Source organism: Maniola hyperantus, chromosome 18, assembly GCF_902806685.2.
Source record: "Maniola hyperantus chromosome 18, iAphHyp1.2, whole genome shotgun sequence".
NCBI lineage: Eukaryota > Metazoa > Arthropoda > Insecta > Lepidoptera > Nymphalidae > Maniola > Maniola hyperantus.
Genome location: NC_048553.1, coordinates 7,255,308 through 7,275,628, shown reverse-complemented (window position 1 = coordinate 7,275,628; position 20,321 = coordinate 7,255,308). Strand labels below are relative to the sequence as shown.

General features: G+C 37.3%; 2 protein-coding genes across 8 annotated transcripts in view; both read right to left on the bottom strand.

The window, feature by feature from the left end:
• KrT95D (phosphofurin acidic cluster sorting protein KrT95D) overlaps positions 1 to 11,217 on the bottom strand; it is a 114,896-nt gene extending 103,679 nt beyond the window's left edge. For 4 of the 6 annotated variants that reach the window (XM_069504727.1, XM_069504728.1, XM_069504729.1 and 1 more), the window contains exon 1: positions 10,821 to 11,214. In XM_069504727.1, the coding sequence (XP_069360828.1) occupies positions 10,821 to 10,930 (110 nt within the window). In that variant the 5' untranslated portion in view covers positions 10,931 to 11,214. Of the gene's footprint in view, positions 1 to 10,820 lie in introns of all 6 variants that reach the window. The other 2 variants (XM_069504726.1, XM_034977892.2) reach the window with 1 other exon arrangement.
• A 733-nt stretch (positions 11,218 to 11,950) lies between these two features.
• LOC117990471 (probable maleylacetoacetate isomerase 2) lies at positions 11,951 to 19,335 on the bottom strand. Of its 2 annotated transcripts, none has more exons than XM_034977927.2 (5): positions 19,076 to 19,335; positions 17,647 to 17,824; positions 15,977 to 16,095; positions 15,470 to 15,681; positions 11,951 to 14,785 (listed from the first exon to the last, which is right to left on the bottom strand). In XM_034977927.2, the coding sequence occupies exons 1-5, from the start codon at positions 19,082 to 19,084 to the stop codon at positions 14,659 to 14,661; spliced, it is 645 nt and encodes a 214-aa protein (XP_034833818.1). In that variant the 5' UTR covers positions 19,085 to 19,335; the 3' UTR covers positions 11,951 to 14,658. The 2 variants fall into 2 exon arrangements, with proteins under 2 accessions (XP_034833818.1, XP_034833817.1); XM_034977926.2 differs by lacking the exon at positions 19,076 to 19,335 and adding an exon at positions 18,830 to 18,985.
• Between the last annotated feature and the right edge of the window lie 986 nt (positions 19,336 to 20,321).

Here is a 20,321-nt window from a genome sequence, read left to right as displayed (position 1 = left end):
TTTTATTGAATTCTTCTAGGTTTGTCTTACCGTATTTATACTTAGGTTTGTTCCCTCCTCTTGTCCTACATATTATATTGGTTAAAATAAATTTATGATCACTCATAGATTCTTCCTCTAGAACAGACCACAATATTTTCTCTTTTGTAGGCATTCCACTAATGATTGTGACATCGATGAAAGAATTTCCATTCTGTCGAACACAGGTGGGCTGCCTGCCATCATTTAAAATAACTAGATCTAGTCTATGTATCCATTCTAGCAGTTCTTCTCCTCTTTTATTTGTATGTGTTCCGCCCCAGCAGGGATGTTTTGCGTTAAGATCTCCTGTTACAATAACTCTCTTACTTTTTCCGTGAACTTCAAGTATGTCCTGTTGAATTTTATAAAGATTGTTTTTAAAATCCTCTAGCGTACATTTATTCGGGCTCATATAGACACTGTATAGTGCGATATCCGCAGTCTCTATGCACACGAAACAGTCTACAGAACGAAAAGATCTAACCTGGTATTTCTTGCTAAAATTTAAAATCATTGCATCTGCATTAACATCGCTATAGCTATGCTTTCCTTTAAGCTTGCACTTAGTTACATTTGGTTCGCTGATAGCGATGAAGTCGCATTTTCTCTCGGCTGCAACAACGTTGGCCATATCGTGTGCGCTTACACTCCTGTTTGCATTTATCTGGCGGACTGTAAACGTGAAATATTTTTGTTTCTCCGGCCTTTGTTACTCTTTGCCATTCTGTAAGCTTTCTGGAAAACTCCACATGTACCACTTCCGGCTGTGTGACCCCGTTCCTCACAATTTGGACAAAATGGTTCCTCGTTGCAGTCTTTTGCTTTATGGCCATCTCCGGTACATTTTCGGCATTTTTCGCTCCTGTCTTCTCCTCTGCATTGGGCTGCCTTGTGGTCGTACGCCCAACAGCGGTAGCATCTTAATATCTCAATTCTCTCTTGTAATTGGCATATATTTAATCCTACCCTCAGTTTCTCTAAATCCAAAAGCCTTCTGCAATCTGTCTCCTCCATCCAAATCGTAGCTATTTGATTCCCATTTTTCATTGGGCGTAGTGCTTTGACTTCTAATTGATCGTGATAATTAATTAAGTTTGTGTTAAGTATTGCTTCCTTTATGTCTTCTTCCTCTGCGGTTGAATCTACATCTTTAATATGTAGGAACTTTCGCCTCATCTTTTTATTCACCGTTATCTTACAGTTCTCAATTAGTTTATTAATGACGTCGTCCTTGTCCGCAGTTTCAGAGACCCTAACTAGGACTTTTCCCGAACTTGTCTTTTTAACACCTTTTATATATTCTAGAGTATCACTGTTCTTTAAGCCATCTTTAAGTTTTTTGACTGTGTCAGCGTAAGTAGCTTCTTTGCTTTCTACTACTATAATGTTATTATCACCTGCGTTTTTCTTCCTCTCTTTGTACTCTTTCTTTTTCTTTCTTGTTCTCAGTATTAAACTGAACTCTGTTACTTGAAATGTGGCATCTAGTATTTTCTTCATATTTTCCGTTTTTATTGTTTGGGGAGCCACCACTGTTATCCTTCGTGTCTCATATTCTTCACTCAGTTTTCTTAGCTCCTGGCACAATTGAAAAACATCGCGTTGGGTTTGGTCCTCTTGCTTTGTTGGGTCGTAGAAGAAAGCAATAATGTTCTTTTCCCTTACATAACCGCCTTCTTTAGTATTAAATGTAGTATGTTGCTTGATACTCGTATAGCCTCCACCATTGCAGGCTATCTTTACTCCTTCCAACAGTTCCGGATGTCTGTTTAGAATTCTTTTCCCAGTTTTAGTTTGCCTTTCTTTATTTTCATCGCAAAAATATACAACATTTTCAAATGTGTTATTGAACAGGTCCCCGTGATCAGTCTGAACATTTTTGAAACTATCCTCACTCCAGTCTAATTCAATAACCTCGGCAAGTTCTTCATAGTTGTTTATTTTTAACTTATTTAGATTAAATTTATTTTCCTGTCCGGAGCAATTGTAGCAGTTATGTTCTTTGTCCCCTCCGTTATTTTCTATGTCTTGGAATCTTTTTTCGTATGCTATCCGGAGTTCTTGCAGTTCGTTTTCTAGTTTAGCGTATTTGCACTCTTGCGTCTCTCTATATTCCTGTAGTTCTTTCTGCAATTCTTGGATTGTATACGTGTCGTGTTTGTGTCTTGTAATCGCCTGTTTAACTAAGCTTGCAATTTCCATTGCGAACTTCTTGATTTCTTTATGAACATTTTTGTTGTCTTTTGTAAAAGTATTCAGTGCGTCACTCCTTGCTTTCAGTTTTGTTAGTTCTGTCGAAGGTTGAATTTCTCCAACTTGTCGTGTAATGGGGCTCGACAGTTTCTTCCTTTTTTTTGGTCGATCTTCCGATGTCGGGGTCTCTTTTCTTGTGTCAGTATTCTTTTGTTCTTCAGTGTCTCCAGTGTCTCCGGTTTGCTCTTCCTCTACAGGCGGATTCATTAGTTTTCCGGTTCCCGGTGGGGTTCTCCTGATAGAGTCTTTTCTTGCAAACGGGTTTATCAGATCTTCTAGTTTCTTCTGCTTCTCATCCTCCTTGTCTGTATTATTAGCTACTTGTGTAAAGCGATAGTTGGAGTTGCTGGATCTCCCATCGGGCGCGTCCCCGGGGTGGTGGATAGGGGAATGCCTCCCAGATATGGGTGGTACCGGGGAAATCAAATACCCGGCGCGAACCAAAACCAGTAGGCATGGGCGTGCCTTTAGTCCTGTAAGATGCGGCCTAGGGGACTTCACGCCGACAAAAAAAGCAAGCTGTGGTTCAGCAAAAAATGGAAGCGAATAGTAAAGATGATGTACCCCAGGTGGGTACCGCAGCTGGTTTACCCTGCGGAGAATCCCACACTGAACCTAGTTCAGTCAGCCCTGCCGTATCTGGGGAGGGCAACTAACTATCGTGAAAAAAACCTGCATGCCTGAGAGTTCTCCATGTTCTCAAAGGTGTGTGTGTGAAGTCCGTCAATGAGACAAGAGGAGACCTGTGCTCAGTAGTGGGCCGGTAATGGGTTGATCATGAATATTAATCGGGTTCGGAAGTCGTAAGGCTGTAGTGGATGACTTCCCGGATCGTTTTACATCAAGTGATCGGAATATTAATAGTTCCGGAAGATTATTCGAAGATATTCAACGCATATAAAGTTACACGCGGAGTTAAGGAAAACAAAGTATAGTTAATATGGTTGCCCTACTTTATAGGCAAGGAAATCACGCTGATTCAGAGTCAATTTCCGCGAGATGAACGGGCTGGCACGTTTCATGCTTGACGCATGCTTTGGCAATGACTGGATGTATCATATTTTGTATGTTTGCGGGAAGTGCCCACGTTCTTTATCTGTTGTTTATATTATAGTCTTTTCACTGCTTTGTCCACGGCTTCATTTATATAAGATTTCCCTTTTGAGTTATCTTGGAGATTTCGAAATTCGATGTTACACAAATAATATTATTCTTTTGTTAATTTTTTTTGTTTTATTGCAAGATTTTAACTGGTTCAATATCTTAATGATTAATATGGGTCTGTCTAGTCTGGATGACATGATTTGTAATACAAAATATATATATAAAAAAATACACTTTATATTTTGACGTTAGAAATTTTACACCTGTTATCTCTCAAAGCCACCATGATCCAAACTTCATAGTCGCTGATAGTTCCTCCCTGTGTTGGTAACAATACGGGAGAAACTTTCAGCTTTTGAAAACTCCTGGGCTTTCTCTCTATTAGTAAATTTATCGTCAAGTTAATCATGTAAGCTGTAACTGTGGCCATATGATTGACCGAAAGTAGACATAAACTGTAAGAATCTTAGTTGAGTACTCAAAGATTCAAACATTATAAAATAAATAACTCTAAACTGCTTCTACTTCAAACCAAATTATTATGAACCCACTTACCTACTTCATTTATTCGAAAGCTTGAGAATTAGAGCTGACTAAAGCGTTACGAACGACCATTTTAATTAAAACTTGGGAACAAGCAACCTAATATTAAAATAGGGAATTAAATATTCATTTAAAGTTCAAACTCAGTACAAGAGTAGGTACCGTTACAGAAACTACTAAACTAACTACACCAAGACTTAAATTATGAAATTAAAAACGGCTTCTTAGTCCAACTTAACTCTATATTTCAAACCAAATAATTAAGAACTTAATTTAATCCAAAGCTTGAATTTGAGCTATAAGCGGTGGGACTCGCGACCTTAAGTAATTAAAACTTGGAACAAGTAGCTTAAATATTTAAATAGGGAATTATAGTTCCATCTGTACTGGGCGAGAAAGTGCAAAATACGGCGTTTCGTGAATTAAAGATTTGCTTTAGTAGGATTGGTCCTTAGGATCCACGGAAGGATTTAAGAAGTGGAGCCATCAAGATTATTGATGTAAATTTTGGGAGGGAGAGTTCTCAGTGTGATCTTAATACCTACCTTATATGTTACCGAAGTAAGTCAAACGAATATACCTAACTACTTATTTAATATGTGAACCTGAAACAGCCTGAAAGAAGTTAGTTTTAGATTTAAGTAAAATATTATTAATATTAAAGTACTTAGTTAAGTACTTCATCGTCATCATGATCATCCCATCGCCGGCTCACTACAGAGCACGGGGCTCTCAGGGTGAGAAGGGTTTTAGCTATATTCTACCACACTGGCCAAGTGCGCAATGGCAGACTTCACACATCTTTGAGAACATTATGGTGAACTCTGAGGTATGCAGATTTCCTCACGATGTTTTTCTTCACCGTTAAAGCTAGTGAATAGTGATATTTAATTAAGAACTTAAAGCAAAACGCACATAACTCCGAAAAGTTAGAGGTGACCCGACCTCCGATTAGGAGGCGGACGTCCTAACCACTAGGCTATCACAGCTTACGTACTTATTTACGTATATTTACCTCGGTTTAACAACAAAAACCGGCCAAGTGCGAGTCAGGCTCGCGCAATGAGGATTCCGTACTACAGTCGTATTTTTTCGACATTTTGCACGATAATTCAAAAACTATGATGCATAAAAATAAATAAAAATCTGTTTTAGAAAGGTGAAGACCTTTCATATGATACCCCACTTGATATAGTCACTCACTTCGAAAGTTGAAAATACTAATTATTAGTACATGACCACAATTTAATTTTTTTTTGTGTGATCTAACCCTAAATTCACGGTTTTCAGATTTTTCCGCAAATGTCAGCTATACGTCAGGTTTCTTGACAGACAGACGGACAGACAGACAGACAGACAGACAACAAAGTGATCCTATAAGGGTATTCCATGCCAAAAATATAAGTTATAAGTTTTTAGGGTTCCGTACCTCAAAAGGAAAAACGGAACCCTAAAAACTTATAACTTATATTTTTGGCATGGAATACGATAGTAATAAATGCCATAAATTCATTAAATAACAATACAAAAGCGACACGTAATATGCTCACATCATAATCACATTGACCCCAAGGTGAAGAAACTAGTTTAGAATAACTAGTAAGAAGCGTTAATTATAACCACTACTGTAATTGAGGCCGATCGGTTGTTGCCTGCACTACGTACAGTGAACCCAGAATTTTCATATAATATACCGCGCAAAAATAACCCTTTTACCTATAGTATTAAGAACGACGCTTTGTGGGCTATTGTATAGTTAAAGTAGATCAGTGAAATTATTATCCGTTCAGTTTCGCGGCCTCTTATCTCAATACCGTTAGCAATAAACGTAAAGACGGATCGAACCACTTTTTGTTCTTTGGTCAACGACCTACTACATTACCCAAGTAGATTAAAGTGGCATTATCATTAAACACCTCAATAGATAGTTAGAACATTCCTTTATCGACGACAAGTCCACTCCCGAATCATTACTCAGTATCTTGTTTTGAAATTTGAATACAGACTGGTAGCAAAGAAATATGACAAAATTTATTATTTAGCAAACAAAAACTTGAAGACCAAAAGTTTTAGAACAGTGCATTATGCGTGTTGCCAGTGATGACACACCTGCCTACCTACGGATCCGAGACATGATCGCTAACTATGGGCCTCATAAGAAAGCTCAGTCACTCAGCGGGCGATCAAGAGAGCTATACTATGAGTTTCTCTACTTGATCAAATGAGGAGAGCCGTAGGAGAACCAAAGTAACCAACATAGCTCAACAGTTTCGAAGCTGAAGTGGTAACGGGCAGGACACATACGCAGGCAGGCGACATCCAAACGAGTGGCTGGTAGGCCACACGAGTAGATATCCCTACAGAAGCTTCCTAATACCGTTCAAAATTTTATACCTATTCTTAGTACTGCTGTCATAATATACATCAAAATGGCGAGAATTAAGTTGCTTCAAAAACAGATCGGCAACCGCAAGTCCAGCGAACTTTTATTAGTAGAGATCAGTGATCATGACTGATTACCCAGAGGCATTATATGAAAATTGCCTACCGTGTTTACAAACGGTTTATTGTGCAAGTTTGCTGATAGAGCCGCATTCACCAAACAATGGTCTGCAAACTAACATTGAATACTTGCGAGCAAAACATCCGGATGTTTCGCCCATCTCGGGGTATCGGACTGTTCATTGCGGAATATGATACGTTCATCACTCATGAAATCATGACGCTATGTAATACCTCTTCTGCATAGAGCCTCTTTTTCGTGGGGAAATTCGTCATGGATGTAGGCACGGAGGTCGACACACCAAAACCCCACAGAACTCAACACTTATACATAAAAAATAACAAATGCATCTTCATTTCTAAACACACCAAGTTTGTGCTCTCCTTTTTCTCTATAAGTGAGCCAAATGACTCTTGATACCCTCATACGTCTGAAAATATCTGAAACATTTAATACAGTCTCGGACACATTATTGCACAACGTACCTATTCATAGTTCAAACGTAGTACGTTATTATTTGCTAACGAGGCAATGCACTGCCATCAAAACACGATCGACCTTGCTAATCGAGCAATACGTATTTTATAGACGTTAAATTTACAGTCAACCATGACCTCCTTACGTGATGCAAAATGCCTAAGCTGGATCTTTATATTACCTATTAACGCTGATATATATGGAAGAAAAACAAATCTATCCGGCAACAACTTCGTATCAGCATTGAACTTTTAATGATTTATTGTCAAAGGATTCTGGGGTATAACTGTGCAACTAACACTACCCGACGCGCGACGCCTGCCTGGTAATCTGGATAAACTTATAGTCGTAGTGGAGGGCAAAAGACCACGCGGCAGATCACCTAACCGCTACTGGTCTGACAAGATCAAGTCGCTCACTTGCCTTCCACTCACAACTGCTATGAGATAATCCGAGGACAGAACAGAGTAGAGGGCTATCGTAAAACTGTGGCTATAGTTACCGGCGCGGCGTTACGAAGACACTTCATTGCGGGCACGACCTTCAGCTATGAAAATAGGTACGACCAAGAAGAAACGGTAGAGACGAAGCCTACAACGCATCAGCGTGACAGGAACCACATCTTTTATTACACGAAACTGTATGAAGCTCGACAGATTGCAGTGCTTTAAAAAACCGTAAAGGCCCAGTGGTTACGATATCCGCCTCCTAGGGGGATCGGGGGTTTCAATCCCGATTCCCGGACACGCACCTCAAACTTTTCGGAATTAAGTAGGTATGTGCGTTTTAAGAAATCAAATATCACTCGCTTTAACGGTGAGGGAAAACATCGTGAGGAAACCTGCATGCCTGAGAGTTCTCCATAATGGCCAGCGTGGTGGATTATGACCAAACCCTTTTAATACTGACAGGAGACCTGTCGACGTTGAACACGATGCCGTCGGTCGTTCTGTTTGTTTCAGCTTTAAGTAGCTACTTGGTGCAAGATCATAAAATAGTTATGAAGTATCATGATCAAACTTAAGTCAAGCAGTGCGTTAATTTTGACTAGACTATAAACAAGCACCACTCTGTGAATGCATAAAACAGTGATTAAATATTTACAATGAAAGGACGGGTGTAAATTATGGTTTTCACGAGACTTTTTAGAGGAGGAAAAATTCCAGATTTCGGTCTGTCGCCAGAATGTGTCTTGCACTCTGACGGCACTTGCAAGCCCAGAGGCTACCATACCGGGTTTATTTCATGCCCGTTCGTTTACATTCCCCTTTTCCTCATTCTTCTCTCCTCTGCTCCTCATCATGATTGATCGCAACATCTATGTACATACTTCTGCCACACAGCATGCCTGTTACCAGGTTTTAGGCATCTACATCTTTGCTCCTTTCGCTCCCCTCAAATCCCGGCGAAATCGATATTCAAAGATGGATTTCCACTAGACTGGCTCTCCTTTACTACGCGACGGTGTGACTGACTAACCTTATCAAAATTTTAAAACCAAGCAAATCGATAAACCATTACAAACATTATCATAAATTGCTGAGGCTTGTAAGTCAAAAACCAGTCACGTCAGTCTTGGTATACCTATTACATTTAAACAAAGCCGACCTTGTGGTATCAACGTCATGGCGCGAGCGCATCGTGAATATTTTTTATTCCTTGAAGCCTAATGAATATTTTAAGATTCAACTTAAAATGTTCATAAGTCTATAAACCGGTCAAGAGCGAATTTAGCTCCCATGATGAGCTCGTTCGTAGCTCTTCCAACTTCAGCCACACATGGATAGCTTCAAACAATTGATCCAAGGACCGCTCGAGCAATTTTTGTAAACTGATCACTTATTTAACTGCTTGAACTGGCTCGTACGGAGAGCCTAAAACATCTTCAAGCTGTCCATGTATGACTGTATTTACGACCAAATCACTACCCATATTACAAATGCGAAAGTGTGTTTATTTTTGATTTTTGGGTTTGTTGGTTTTTCCTTCAATCACGTCGCAACGGAGTGACATGATTTTTTGCATGGATACAGTTTAAGACCTGAAAAGTGACATAGGATACCTACTTTTCATCCCGGAAAATCAAAGGAAGATTTTGCATGCCAGAAATGGCCGATTACATTGATACTTACTTACCTTAAAAATTAACTACCATTGTGACATGTATTCTAGCAAAATAAAGGATTTATGATTTATAAAGTGTTCGCAGGGAATTTTTAAAAACCAAAATCAACGCGTACAAAATCGCGGGCATCAGCTACCTAAAAGCCTAAACACATACAACACAGACAAATACCTAAAAGTTAATAAACTTTGTTAATTGTGTATTGCACGCAAGGTAGGTCAATCTGAACACGAGGCGTAAGGTGGATCCTATCATCCAACATTATTTTCAAAAAGCTTAAGATCACTCCAGTTTTTTAACAAGCAAAGCATCTGGCATAGTCATGAAGTGATGATAAAAAATAATATAACATATTGTATCTTCTTCCTAGTTAATTAGGTAATGCACATATAAGATAAACATCTACAGTTTAATGAAGTTGAACTTTGGTCTGATAGATAAAATATTCAAAACTCAAAATTGATGTTTAGTTACTTAATTATTATTTATTTCTCCAGTGTCTGTTTTCTTGTTTTATAATGCACTAGAAGCTGTATATTATATAATATGTATTATGCACTCAGTTAATCTGCCCCAGCTCTGTGTGGATGGACTTACTTATTCTTATTTTATCTTGTTAACTCAATAGAAGACAATTAAGTAGGTACATAGTTACTTAATAACTAATTACCTACAAAGTTACTTATTAAATAAATAAATAATCCTATTAAGTAACTATGCACTAATAACTCAAGAGTTAATTACATAAAACTACATAATATTTACAATTGTCCACAGTGATAAGGACAAAAAATGATCATTTTCACATTCTAATAAGAGCTTAAATGCATTTAGATATATATCTCTCTCAGTAAGAATCACAATAGGGCTACTTTTACAGGTAGGTGTTTGCTCTAAGATTTTTTTTATTTCTTAGTAGTTATTATTTATTTAGGTATGTTATTATTTTATTTTTTATTATTATTCTTTCTTTTTCAATATTTCTTTATTATCTATTATTATTATTATTATTTTACTAGTTTTTTTACTAGTGGATATAGTATAGTATACATTGGGGCCGATTCTCTTGTACACAATCTCTAAACTTAACTAAAATGACACCTCTAAATATATTGCTGTCCCTTACATGATGTTACTTGCGGAAAAGGATAGCACTAGATTTAGACCTGTTAATTTAGTTTAGTTTAGAGATTGTGTACAAGAGAATCGGCCCCAATGTACATTTACAGGACAAGCACAAAACTGCATGTAAGCTGTTGAAACTTTATTGTAATTGTACTGTTTCAACCAAAATTACAAACTTTGAACTCAAATATAGCACAGTTTTAAGCTGTTTTGCTTGGTACTAAGTAAATGGTAATGAGTTTGGGGTGTATTTAGAGATGTACACAGATTCAAATCAAAAACTTTGGACTCAAATTAAGCAGTTTAAGGCATTTTGCCTAGGGCTGAATAAAAAGTAAACAACTTTAGCACTTCCTTCCCATCAGCATGCAGTATGGTTGTTGTGACATAATAATCTGCAGATAATGTTATTCCATAGTAATGAAACTTTATCATAGAATGAAAGTTCATCGTACTTTATAATCAACATTTTAATGCAGTATTTAAATGTTCTGAAAGAGATTGTACACAATCATGCACGTACTTAATTGATAATTTGATACACCAAGCGTAGCTTCGGCCGGCAATCGGCACAGTGCACACAGGAACAACGCAGTAAAATCTCAACCAAGTTTTAACTTAAACGTACCATCTCACACTCTTACAAGCATTATGACAACTTTGCTATACCTTGGTATACAGTTGGAGGGTGTCCTGTCCACTTCCCAGGCGGCAAAAAGTTTCATGGGAACAGGTTTCGATGTATTAGTCATCTTTTCAGATTTATTTTTCTCGGTCATTTTAAATCAGCACCAGTACACAACAAGGTAGAACAGCACTGCACTGAGCAATAGTTTTAACTTACATTGTCATTTAATCACTAAACATAACACTGTAATCATTTTTATTTTACCACAGTACGATTGGGGTACCGACCTCGACACGAACAACAATATTCAGCACAATATCATAAAGCGCTACTAAATTATTCGATCTGCCGGGCCGACTACGAACTACGAACTACTCCAACCACACTCCAACTACGAAACGAAAGCGAAGCGAAGCGCTGAGCGCTCGGCCCGGCGTTCGATATGTATGACAGATGTCTTTCCAGTGTTGCTAGGTTCAACATAATTTTTTTCCACAATACATAGCACTTAGAGTAGAAATGGGTAACATTGGTTTATACAAGAGATATTATTTTAAATGATTTTAAAACAGAAAACTAGAGAGCACCAACGGCAACGGTTTGAATACTGCATACATTCGTATATTCTGTGTTCTGTGTAAAAAGAAAAGTAAACCAAATCCATTTATCCATAATATTGATACACAATACACAAAAAACCGCCACCTTAGATGCTAGGAAAAAGTTGCCTTGTAGTTGTACTATCTCGATATTGCAGGGTGATGCTAAACTTCTAAGCTGTGGGGATTTAGGAACTGTTTATAGGTAGGTCTTGATGGTGATTTGACATTGTAAATACATACCTACCATTTACCAAGCAACGATTTCATGATTGAACTCAAAGTCCTCCAACTCCTCAACCGATAATGCAGGTCACTCCTAAACCATAGGGATTCAAAACTGTTGATGGTGAATTAATATTTTTAACGCAAAGTATAGACTTTATTATTGAAAGTCCTTAAATCTAAGTAACTGAAGTCCCCAACTCTTCAATACTGTAGGGTTCTTTCTGCACTCTTAAGCCGTGGTTATTTAGGAACTGTTGATTGTATGATGAGATGTGAGAATTGGAAGTAAAAAAAGAGTAGCTACAAATAATCAGTCTATGAGCTACAACAAAAAATTACAAAAGTATTTTTAGTTAGTAGAATTTTATTTCTGAATAAAAACAATGAAAATAGTTTATAAACAATAAAATGATCTTTTAGGCGCAATGCACACCAGTAGAGCAGAGGCGCGGCGTGCTGCGTGATACGTCTCTCTTGGTAACAACTCAAAAATATTTAGTCCGTACAAAATGATTCCTCACGCGCCATTTTAACTATGAGTCAACTGTCATGTCAAAAGTACGGTTCACCTTTAAAAGGCCTAAAATCTAAAATCATTCATCCAAGCCTAAAATCGTACCTTTGACATGAAATGTGACACATAAAGTTAAGAAGGCGCGTGAGGTGTCATTTTTTTACACCATAAATGCGACGGTAAGCAGGCCGCTCAAGCACGAAGCTTTCAACTTTGTGTCAAATAAAAAACCTGATTAAAGTTGTTATCAAAAGACTTAGCCTACCTCTGTCTGTATGCATTGAGCCTTATACATAATAATTTTATTATAAAGTAACTACCTACAATTCTTTGATTATATTGATAAAATAAATGTTCTACTTCACAAACAGACATTTATATTGGAATGTAAAATATAAAAAAGGTAATTAGGTACCTACTATTAACTGTATATAAGTAGGTACCTAATAAAAATAAAACTGCATTGCAGCTGGAATGTGCCTGGATCTACTTACACACATGTGAGACAGAACAGGAGTAAAAATAAATATTAATAAACATTAAAATACCATTACGCACGGTAGAAGTAAAACTTATTACCATGCCCGACTGCGGCGAAGCCCAATGGAGGGTTATTTGGCGTTCTAAAAACAATTCGCACCTATAGTTACTTAGACGTTTTAGAGAGAGCCAGCGTGTGCCAGAGATTCGTTATTTTATGAAAGTTGAAAGTTTATCTGCGTATTGCCCACAATACAAGGAGGTACGATCAGCGACTGTGAAATTTGGATCACAGTGGCTTTGGGAGATATCTCTTATCTGCCAGGCACTTAGTGCCGTAGCAACCCCCTGCCCTTGAAGTTTAAGTTCAAGGGTGTCTGGCAGGGGATCGCCTAGATACTAAGTGTTTGGCAATGCATGACGTGATTTCTAATACTTTCCGAAGAAAATATAAAAAAATTAGACTTATACTTTGAAGTAATTTTTTTAAACCTTTAAAACTTGATAGTCGCTGATCGTTCCTCCGTGTCGGGGCTATACACAGATAAACTTTCAGCTTTTATAAAATAATGAAGGTCTGGCACACACTGGCTCTTAGTCCATTAATTCAAAAACAAACTGGAGATTTTTATTTTTGTTTTCAACCCATTGGTACTTAACCAAAGCAGTAGGCGTAGGCAGTTATGGATGATTTAGTGCTTAGTTTTTATATGGTATTCTGTATACTGCCCAAACAGTTGTGTTTCTTGCTTAACTTTCCAAAATTGTATGAGTTTGAGCTTCTTTTCTTTGAAACCTTATTAAAGACTGCTGAACTTATTAATAACAATAATAATTATTTTATTAGAGTTAGGTACTTAAACTAAATAATAAACTACAAATTCATATTCTTTCATTCTTGCACTATCCCAAAACAGCACTATCCCAAAACATATAACCCTTTTGAATAGGTTGCAACTACTTTAAGGGCCGATTTTTCAATCGTCAAATAACTTTTATCTGAGGAATGATGTATTGGCAGATTTCCTATACAAAAACTGTCAATCCCTCAAATGTATTCCTCAGATAAAAGTTATTTGACGATTGAAAAGTCGGCCCTAAGACTAGATAATGAGTTGGTTAAAAAAAATTATACAGCCATTGATTTCTGAAGTTACACCACTTAGTTTGGGTGTATAGAACTCCACAAAATAAAAAAGATTGATTACGAAATCAGTGTTTTTGCAAGGGATATTAAGTTTAACTTGGTCAAATTCACTTTACTATCAAGGTGCAAACAAACCACTCTGTTCAAAATTGTGATGTGTCGCAAGTTCGCAATACATTCTAGTCGACCATTCGGAGCAAGAGTTGCCATTTGCTCATGGCATATCCGAGACATGGTTGCTATGAGCCTCATAAGAAAGCTCAGTAACTCAGCGAGAAATGGAGAGAGCTATGCTTGGAGCTTCTCTATGTGATCAAATCATAAATGAGATCCATAGGGGAACTAGAGCAACTGACTAAGCTCAACGGGTTGCGAAGAAGGTGCAATGGGCAGGGCACATAGTTTGAAAACCGATAGATGTTGGGGTCCCAACACCGAGTAGGGTCCCAAGGTGCTAGAATGGCGATCTCGCAGTGGAGAGGTGGAAAGACGACATCAAACGAATCTAAAGCTGCTATATTGCATGGCGTGTGGAGGTCTCTACAGAGTATAGTCCGCGACAGGTTGAGATAGCAATCGGGGTATGAAGCAGGGGGACACCCCGCACACCCGCGCTCGCTAGCACCGGGTTAGCGAGGGAGCCATGCTAGTGTGCGAGGGCGTTCCCTCCCCGATTGCCATCTTGACCTGTCGCGTAGGGACTATATGTCTAGCAGTCGACGTCTATCGTTCCATGGTGACGATGATGAATCGAAGCACGCGCTGCGAGTGTTTCAGAACACCTTTTTTATGAAGTGTAAGTCTCCGATGGCCTGTTTTGTTGTCGCGACACTCCACGACATTGTAGTTTATTTGCACCTTTATATATAGTGAATGGCATGGTTTGCCCATTGGTAGGCGTGAGCGTCGGTTCATTTGGCCACTTCTGGAGGGCAGTCGGGTTGCGCGGAAGGATGGGCCGCACGGAAAGCCGGATGATTTTCGAGTTCACGATCTATGCGCAGGATGATCGGGAATGGGCGAAGATCGACGTGAAACCTGAAAAAGAAGAGAATTTCACATTTAAATTTTTTTTAAAAAGAATATTAGCCATGTTAAATGACGAATATTCCCCTTTCCTCTCCAACTAAGCGTCAGGCTTGTGCTAGTAGTAGGTACGACAATAGTGCAACGGGCGGGGTTTGAACCGTCGACCTTTCGGTTTTCAGTCCACTGCTTTACCGGTTGAGCTATTGAGGCTCTAAATTGGTAAAAGATTTTATGTTCCAGACATATCGTGATAGCCAAGCGAACTTTTTATCCCGAAAAATCAAAGAGTTCCCACGGGATTTTTAAAAATCTAATTCCACGCGGACGAAGTCGCGGGCATCAGCTAGTTAAGCATAAATGAAATTATTGTCAAGACAATAAAAACAGTTTTTATATTCGTCAAAATCAAGTTATATAGATGAGCCTTTAATATAATAATATATAATATTCTAATTATTTTATCTAATTATCTAAATATTCTAATAATAAGGAAATCCTGTGGGAAATGTTCGAATTTACGCTTTAAAAATTAGCCTAGATATCCCTAAGACCCTGGAATGCAAGCCATCTCTTTACAACATTTTGTCAGAAGATGGGCTGTGAAAAGCTAGCAGAGAGACAGACAAACACTTATATACCACTAGTATGGAATATTAGTATGGATAACAAAAATAGAGATACATAAGTACAAACCTTCTGGCATTAAACACCTGCGGCACAAGGCAGCAGTCTGCCAGTGTAATATCATCCCCCACACAGTACTTCCCAGCACAAGAAGACAGGAGTTTCTCTACAGCTCTGAACCCTCTCATAATCCAATGCTGAGCCCATTCTTTCTTTTTCTCTTCACCTACATAGATTAGGACTATTAAGTTCTGGAGAGGCTGGATGCCTGACGATATTATCTGTAATATAATATTAGTCATCTATGAGGGTGCCTGTCCACTGAAGCGGAGCGGAGCGGAGAGGTGTTGAGCAGACCAATCAGATTGTCGGTAAATAACGTAAAATTTTTATTTCGCCATCTCCGTTTCGCTCCGCTTCAGTAGACCCTAAAACCTGGCTTACTGAGATAACTTCTAGCTTGATTCTATGTCCCAAGATGTTCCACTCTTATAGGCTTAGCCTTAGCGAATCAACTAACTGATTCTTCCCGGCTACACGTAGGCCTTCCTTAACAACTGTAGAAAAAATACTTGCCTCACAAATTTCGCGCACTTTGGCTCTCTTATAACAATCTTGAGGCATAAGTGGCCTTTGGGGTCTTGACTCCTCTAAATAATTCATAATACTCAATGACTCTATAAATGTATGTCCATCTGTAAACATAAACAAGGCCTACTAAATAAAATTAGTAAAAACCAAGGTTTTGTAAAAGTTAGAGATGTGATATAACATACATATTATATATGTAATGAGTAGGTAGGTATATACTTGGTACATTCAATAATAGTATGTAGTTTATAAAACGCTTGCATATTGGGGGTTATTAAAACACGAGTCAGCCAGCTGAAATGACAGGCCACGTCTGCCGCAGACCAGATGGCCGCTGGGGCAGACGTGTTCTGGAGTGGAGACTGCGTGTGATCAGCAAGCGCAGTCTGGGATGACCTCCATCCCGCTGGACTGACGACCTTAAGAAGGTAGCGGGAAGTGTGTGGATCGTGTGTTGTGCGCCGGTCTTAGGAAGCCTTTGTCCAGCAGTGGACGCAAACAGGCTGATTGATTGATTGATTGAAAACATGAGTGTGAGTTAAAAAACCGAGCCACTATGTAAGGAGAGTATCACACAATACGGTATTTGACAACTAGTCAAATAACTTTTTATCAAACGTCAAAACATATAGTATGCGATAATCTATGAAATACTGAAATGTGATGGTAATCATTCCAAGGATGTCACGACTTAATGACGTACTTTTTTAGTTTAATCGATAATTTAAAATGTTCATTACACTTAAAACTACAAAGGACGTCGATTTTACCTATTTTGGAAGATCATCTATTTAATAATCGCTGGGAAGTAATTTATTTTTGATGTAGTCCAAATAGGTACCCAATTGTTTTAATAACTAATTATGTAGAGTTTCATACATCACATCATCTTAGTTCATATCTTAAAATCCAAACCATAAAATCACGATAAAAATGTAGAAACAACCGATAATAACACACAGGTTTAATGAAAATTGCTATACGTTAGCCCACTTCCATCTTAGACAGCATCATCACTTACCATCAGGTGAGATCGCAGTCAAGTACTAACTTTTAATGGAATAAAAAACATTTAATGGAAGTAGGATAAAGACCAAGAACTGATTTTTCAATTGTTAAATGTCCAGAGGAATAGATGTAGATGTGAAATGTGAATGTATTCCTATGAAAAAGCTGTTTAAATTCAAACTATTGTCCTTTATCAGTACCCTTATTATAAATGCGAAAGTGTTTGTTTGCTGGTTTATTGGTTTGTTCTTCAATCACGTCGCAACGGTGCAACGGCTTGACGTGATTTTTGCATGGGTATAGTATAGGTAAAGACCTGGAGAGTGACATAGGCTACTTTTTATCCTGAAAAACCAAAGAGTTCCCACAGGTAGGTTTCAAGTGTAGGTAAAACACTATAAAAATTATAAAAATATATAGTTCCCACAGGATTTTTAAAAACCTAATTTCACGCGGACAAAGTCGCAGGCATGAGCTAGTAAATTATATTTTGGTCATTAAGATATCAGCCCCAAAAGTTTTTGTAATTCATTGAGTTTGATTTCTACTGCTTTTTATACAGACAATAATCATGCCTAATATAATACAAATTAAAACATAACAATGAAGGATAGAAAGAAAATAAAATGTATTATTTATTCTGATACCTATGACCAATGACGGGACTTGCTCCATGGGGTTAACCTCCCTGTATTCATTGCAGTGTTGTTCCCCACCACCTTTTATGAGGCTCACAGCTTTTATATCATATGGAATCTCTTTCAAGTTCAGTGCTATCCGTACCCTCCATGAGCATGAGCTTCGCCAGTATGAATACAATACTGGCTGGAAAAAAAATTAAAAAATATCGTTAATTTTATTAGATGATCTATATAGTGTGTCTGGTTACTGATGTCGGATACAAACAATTTTATCGACAAATAAATTTTTTAATCAACTTTGTGGAAATGGCATATTTTAATTTTAATTTCAACTAAGCAAGGGTACTTGCATTTATTTAGCAATTTCTCATGATGTAGCAGTCCTTCAGACACAAAACTAATTTTGTTTGATAGCTAAAAATGTACCCAACAAATTAATGTTACTAATATTGACTAATTTTGTCTTAAGATACAGAAAAAAATTGTAAACCGAAAAAAACGACAAAAATTAGGTTCATTTTTTTTTCTTTTTTTGTGAAATTTAAGATTTTTGTGAAAACTAGGCAATTAACCTGCTTGTTTTTTGCATGCTTTGGATAGAACAAGTTATTTTCTAAAAATAAACACCAAAATAAAAGCTATTAATCAAATAGTTTAGGAGTTATGACAGTTTGAGTATGACCTTTTATGAGCATCCTGTAATATGGACAGAAATAAAAAACTATATCAATCATAATATGGCTTTTAATTTAGCAAAAAAATACATAAAATAATAAAATAAAATTTTATGTAATTTTCTGCTAAATTAAAAGCCATTTATTATGATACAATTTTCTATTGTATGCAATGATTACTTATACTCAAATTATAATGTATTATAATTTGAGTATAAGTAATAAATGAATAAATCTAAATCTAAATCTATTGTGGTGTAGACATCCACTAAGAAAGGACTTTTGAAAAAGTGTAAACTAAGGGTTTTAAATTTGTGTCGACCACGCAGACGAAGTCGCAGGTATAAGCTAGTATTATATTAAAATATCAAAATGTGTGAACTTAAATTCAAATTTCCATGACTATGATTAGAGTGGAAAGTGGAAATTATTACTTGATTTAAATCTGTTCAACTTATTAAAGGTCAAGTAAAACAGTGCAGAAGAAGTAGTAAGTTTTAAAATTACTCTCTTACCTTTTCTTCAATAGTGTCACTCATTTTATGATTTTCTGATAAAATAGAGGAAGAAAAATTCTAATTCTAAACCAAATACTTATTCTAAAAAATACCAATATTACTCCGTGATATATATGTCCAAAACAGGCCACAAGAGGCCAGCTACTGCGCCGTAGATATTTTCTAAATATCTCGTACAACCAGTATGCAAATAATCTTATAATTTACACATTGATTTAATAATAAGTGTATTGGTTCGCTTACCTTAGCCATACTGGAGATATTTCCGTTGTATTTCGAGTAGTAATTAATTTTGGCGGCGTTTATGATACTGGATGTTAAAAAATATATATCTAACACAATAATCCGTATATAGATAATTTAGGGTAACAAAACTTCTAATCAGTTGCTGATAAATTTAGTTGTGATAAAGAAATTCACTTCAATGCAAAAAAATTGATAAAAAAATGTTTAATTGGAATTTTTGGAAGTCCTGCCCAAATACAACAAAATTTCTTTCTTTGAAGATGTCATAGAGTAGAGATACTTAACTCTATGGCTATAATTCGCTTTCAAAATTCAAAGTAGTCACGGGTAACATTGTATCTGCATGATCTGCATTGTATTAAGCGTGCTAAAAAGCCGGTCAAGTGTGAGTCCTTGGATGAATGTGTGAGTCAGACTCGCGGATTCGCGCACTGACGGTTTCGTACCTACTGGTTTTCTTTGACATTTTATACGATAAATCAAAAACTAACTATTGATGTGCCTCCGGAAAACATACAGCATTTATGTATGAAGAAGCAATTATGTACTCACCGCATATATGCGCGCTTCATCCATAAACATGTATATTCCTATGCAATAATGTAGTTTACCTTACCGGATATAGGGGCGCTAGTGTCTCACCCAGCAAGGCAGTGAGCCGCTGCCATCTTGGATGTCATAGCGTTGTGTACTTTCGCCGCGTGCGCGTCGAATCTAAAATTATATCGTTAATCCGTCTTCCTTTGCAAAAAAATTATTTTCAATAAGTGCAATAAATGTGATAATACGGTGATCATGATATATATTTTCTTATTATTTCGTAATATTACCGTGGGGACATTTTGGTTGGACCCCACGTGCGCGAACAATGTCGATAGGCTACGTAAGCTAATCGATCTGGTGTTTCGCGCTTATTGGTGCCTGAGAGGGCTCTTGAAAAAGGGGATACCTCGACATCCAGCAGCGATTCAAGCAACGAGCAGGATTGAGAGTGACTCCCGAGAGAAACGGCGAGAAATTACCAGGTAACGATCGATCCTCGGATCGATGCGTTATACAACCAGGTGAGTTTTCTTACATATCTTATAATGCATTTACCATATTGTGTATCTAATGCAAATGAGATGCTAATTGAGAAACCAAATTAAACAAATGGCGATTTGGTTGACGAACGTGTCGACACCGACACCGAAATCTAAATCTGGATCTAGGTTTCTTTAATACAAATTTTGGCGAGGAAAAG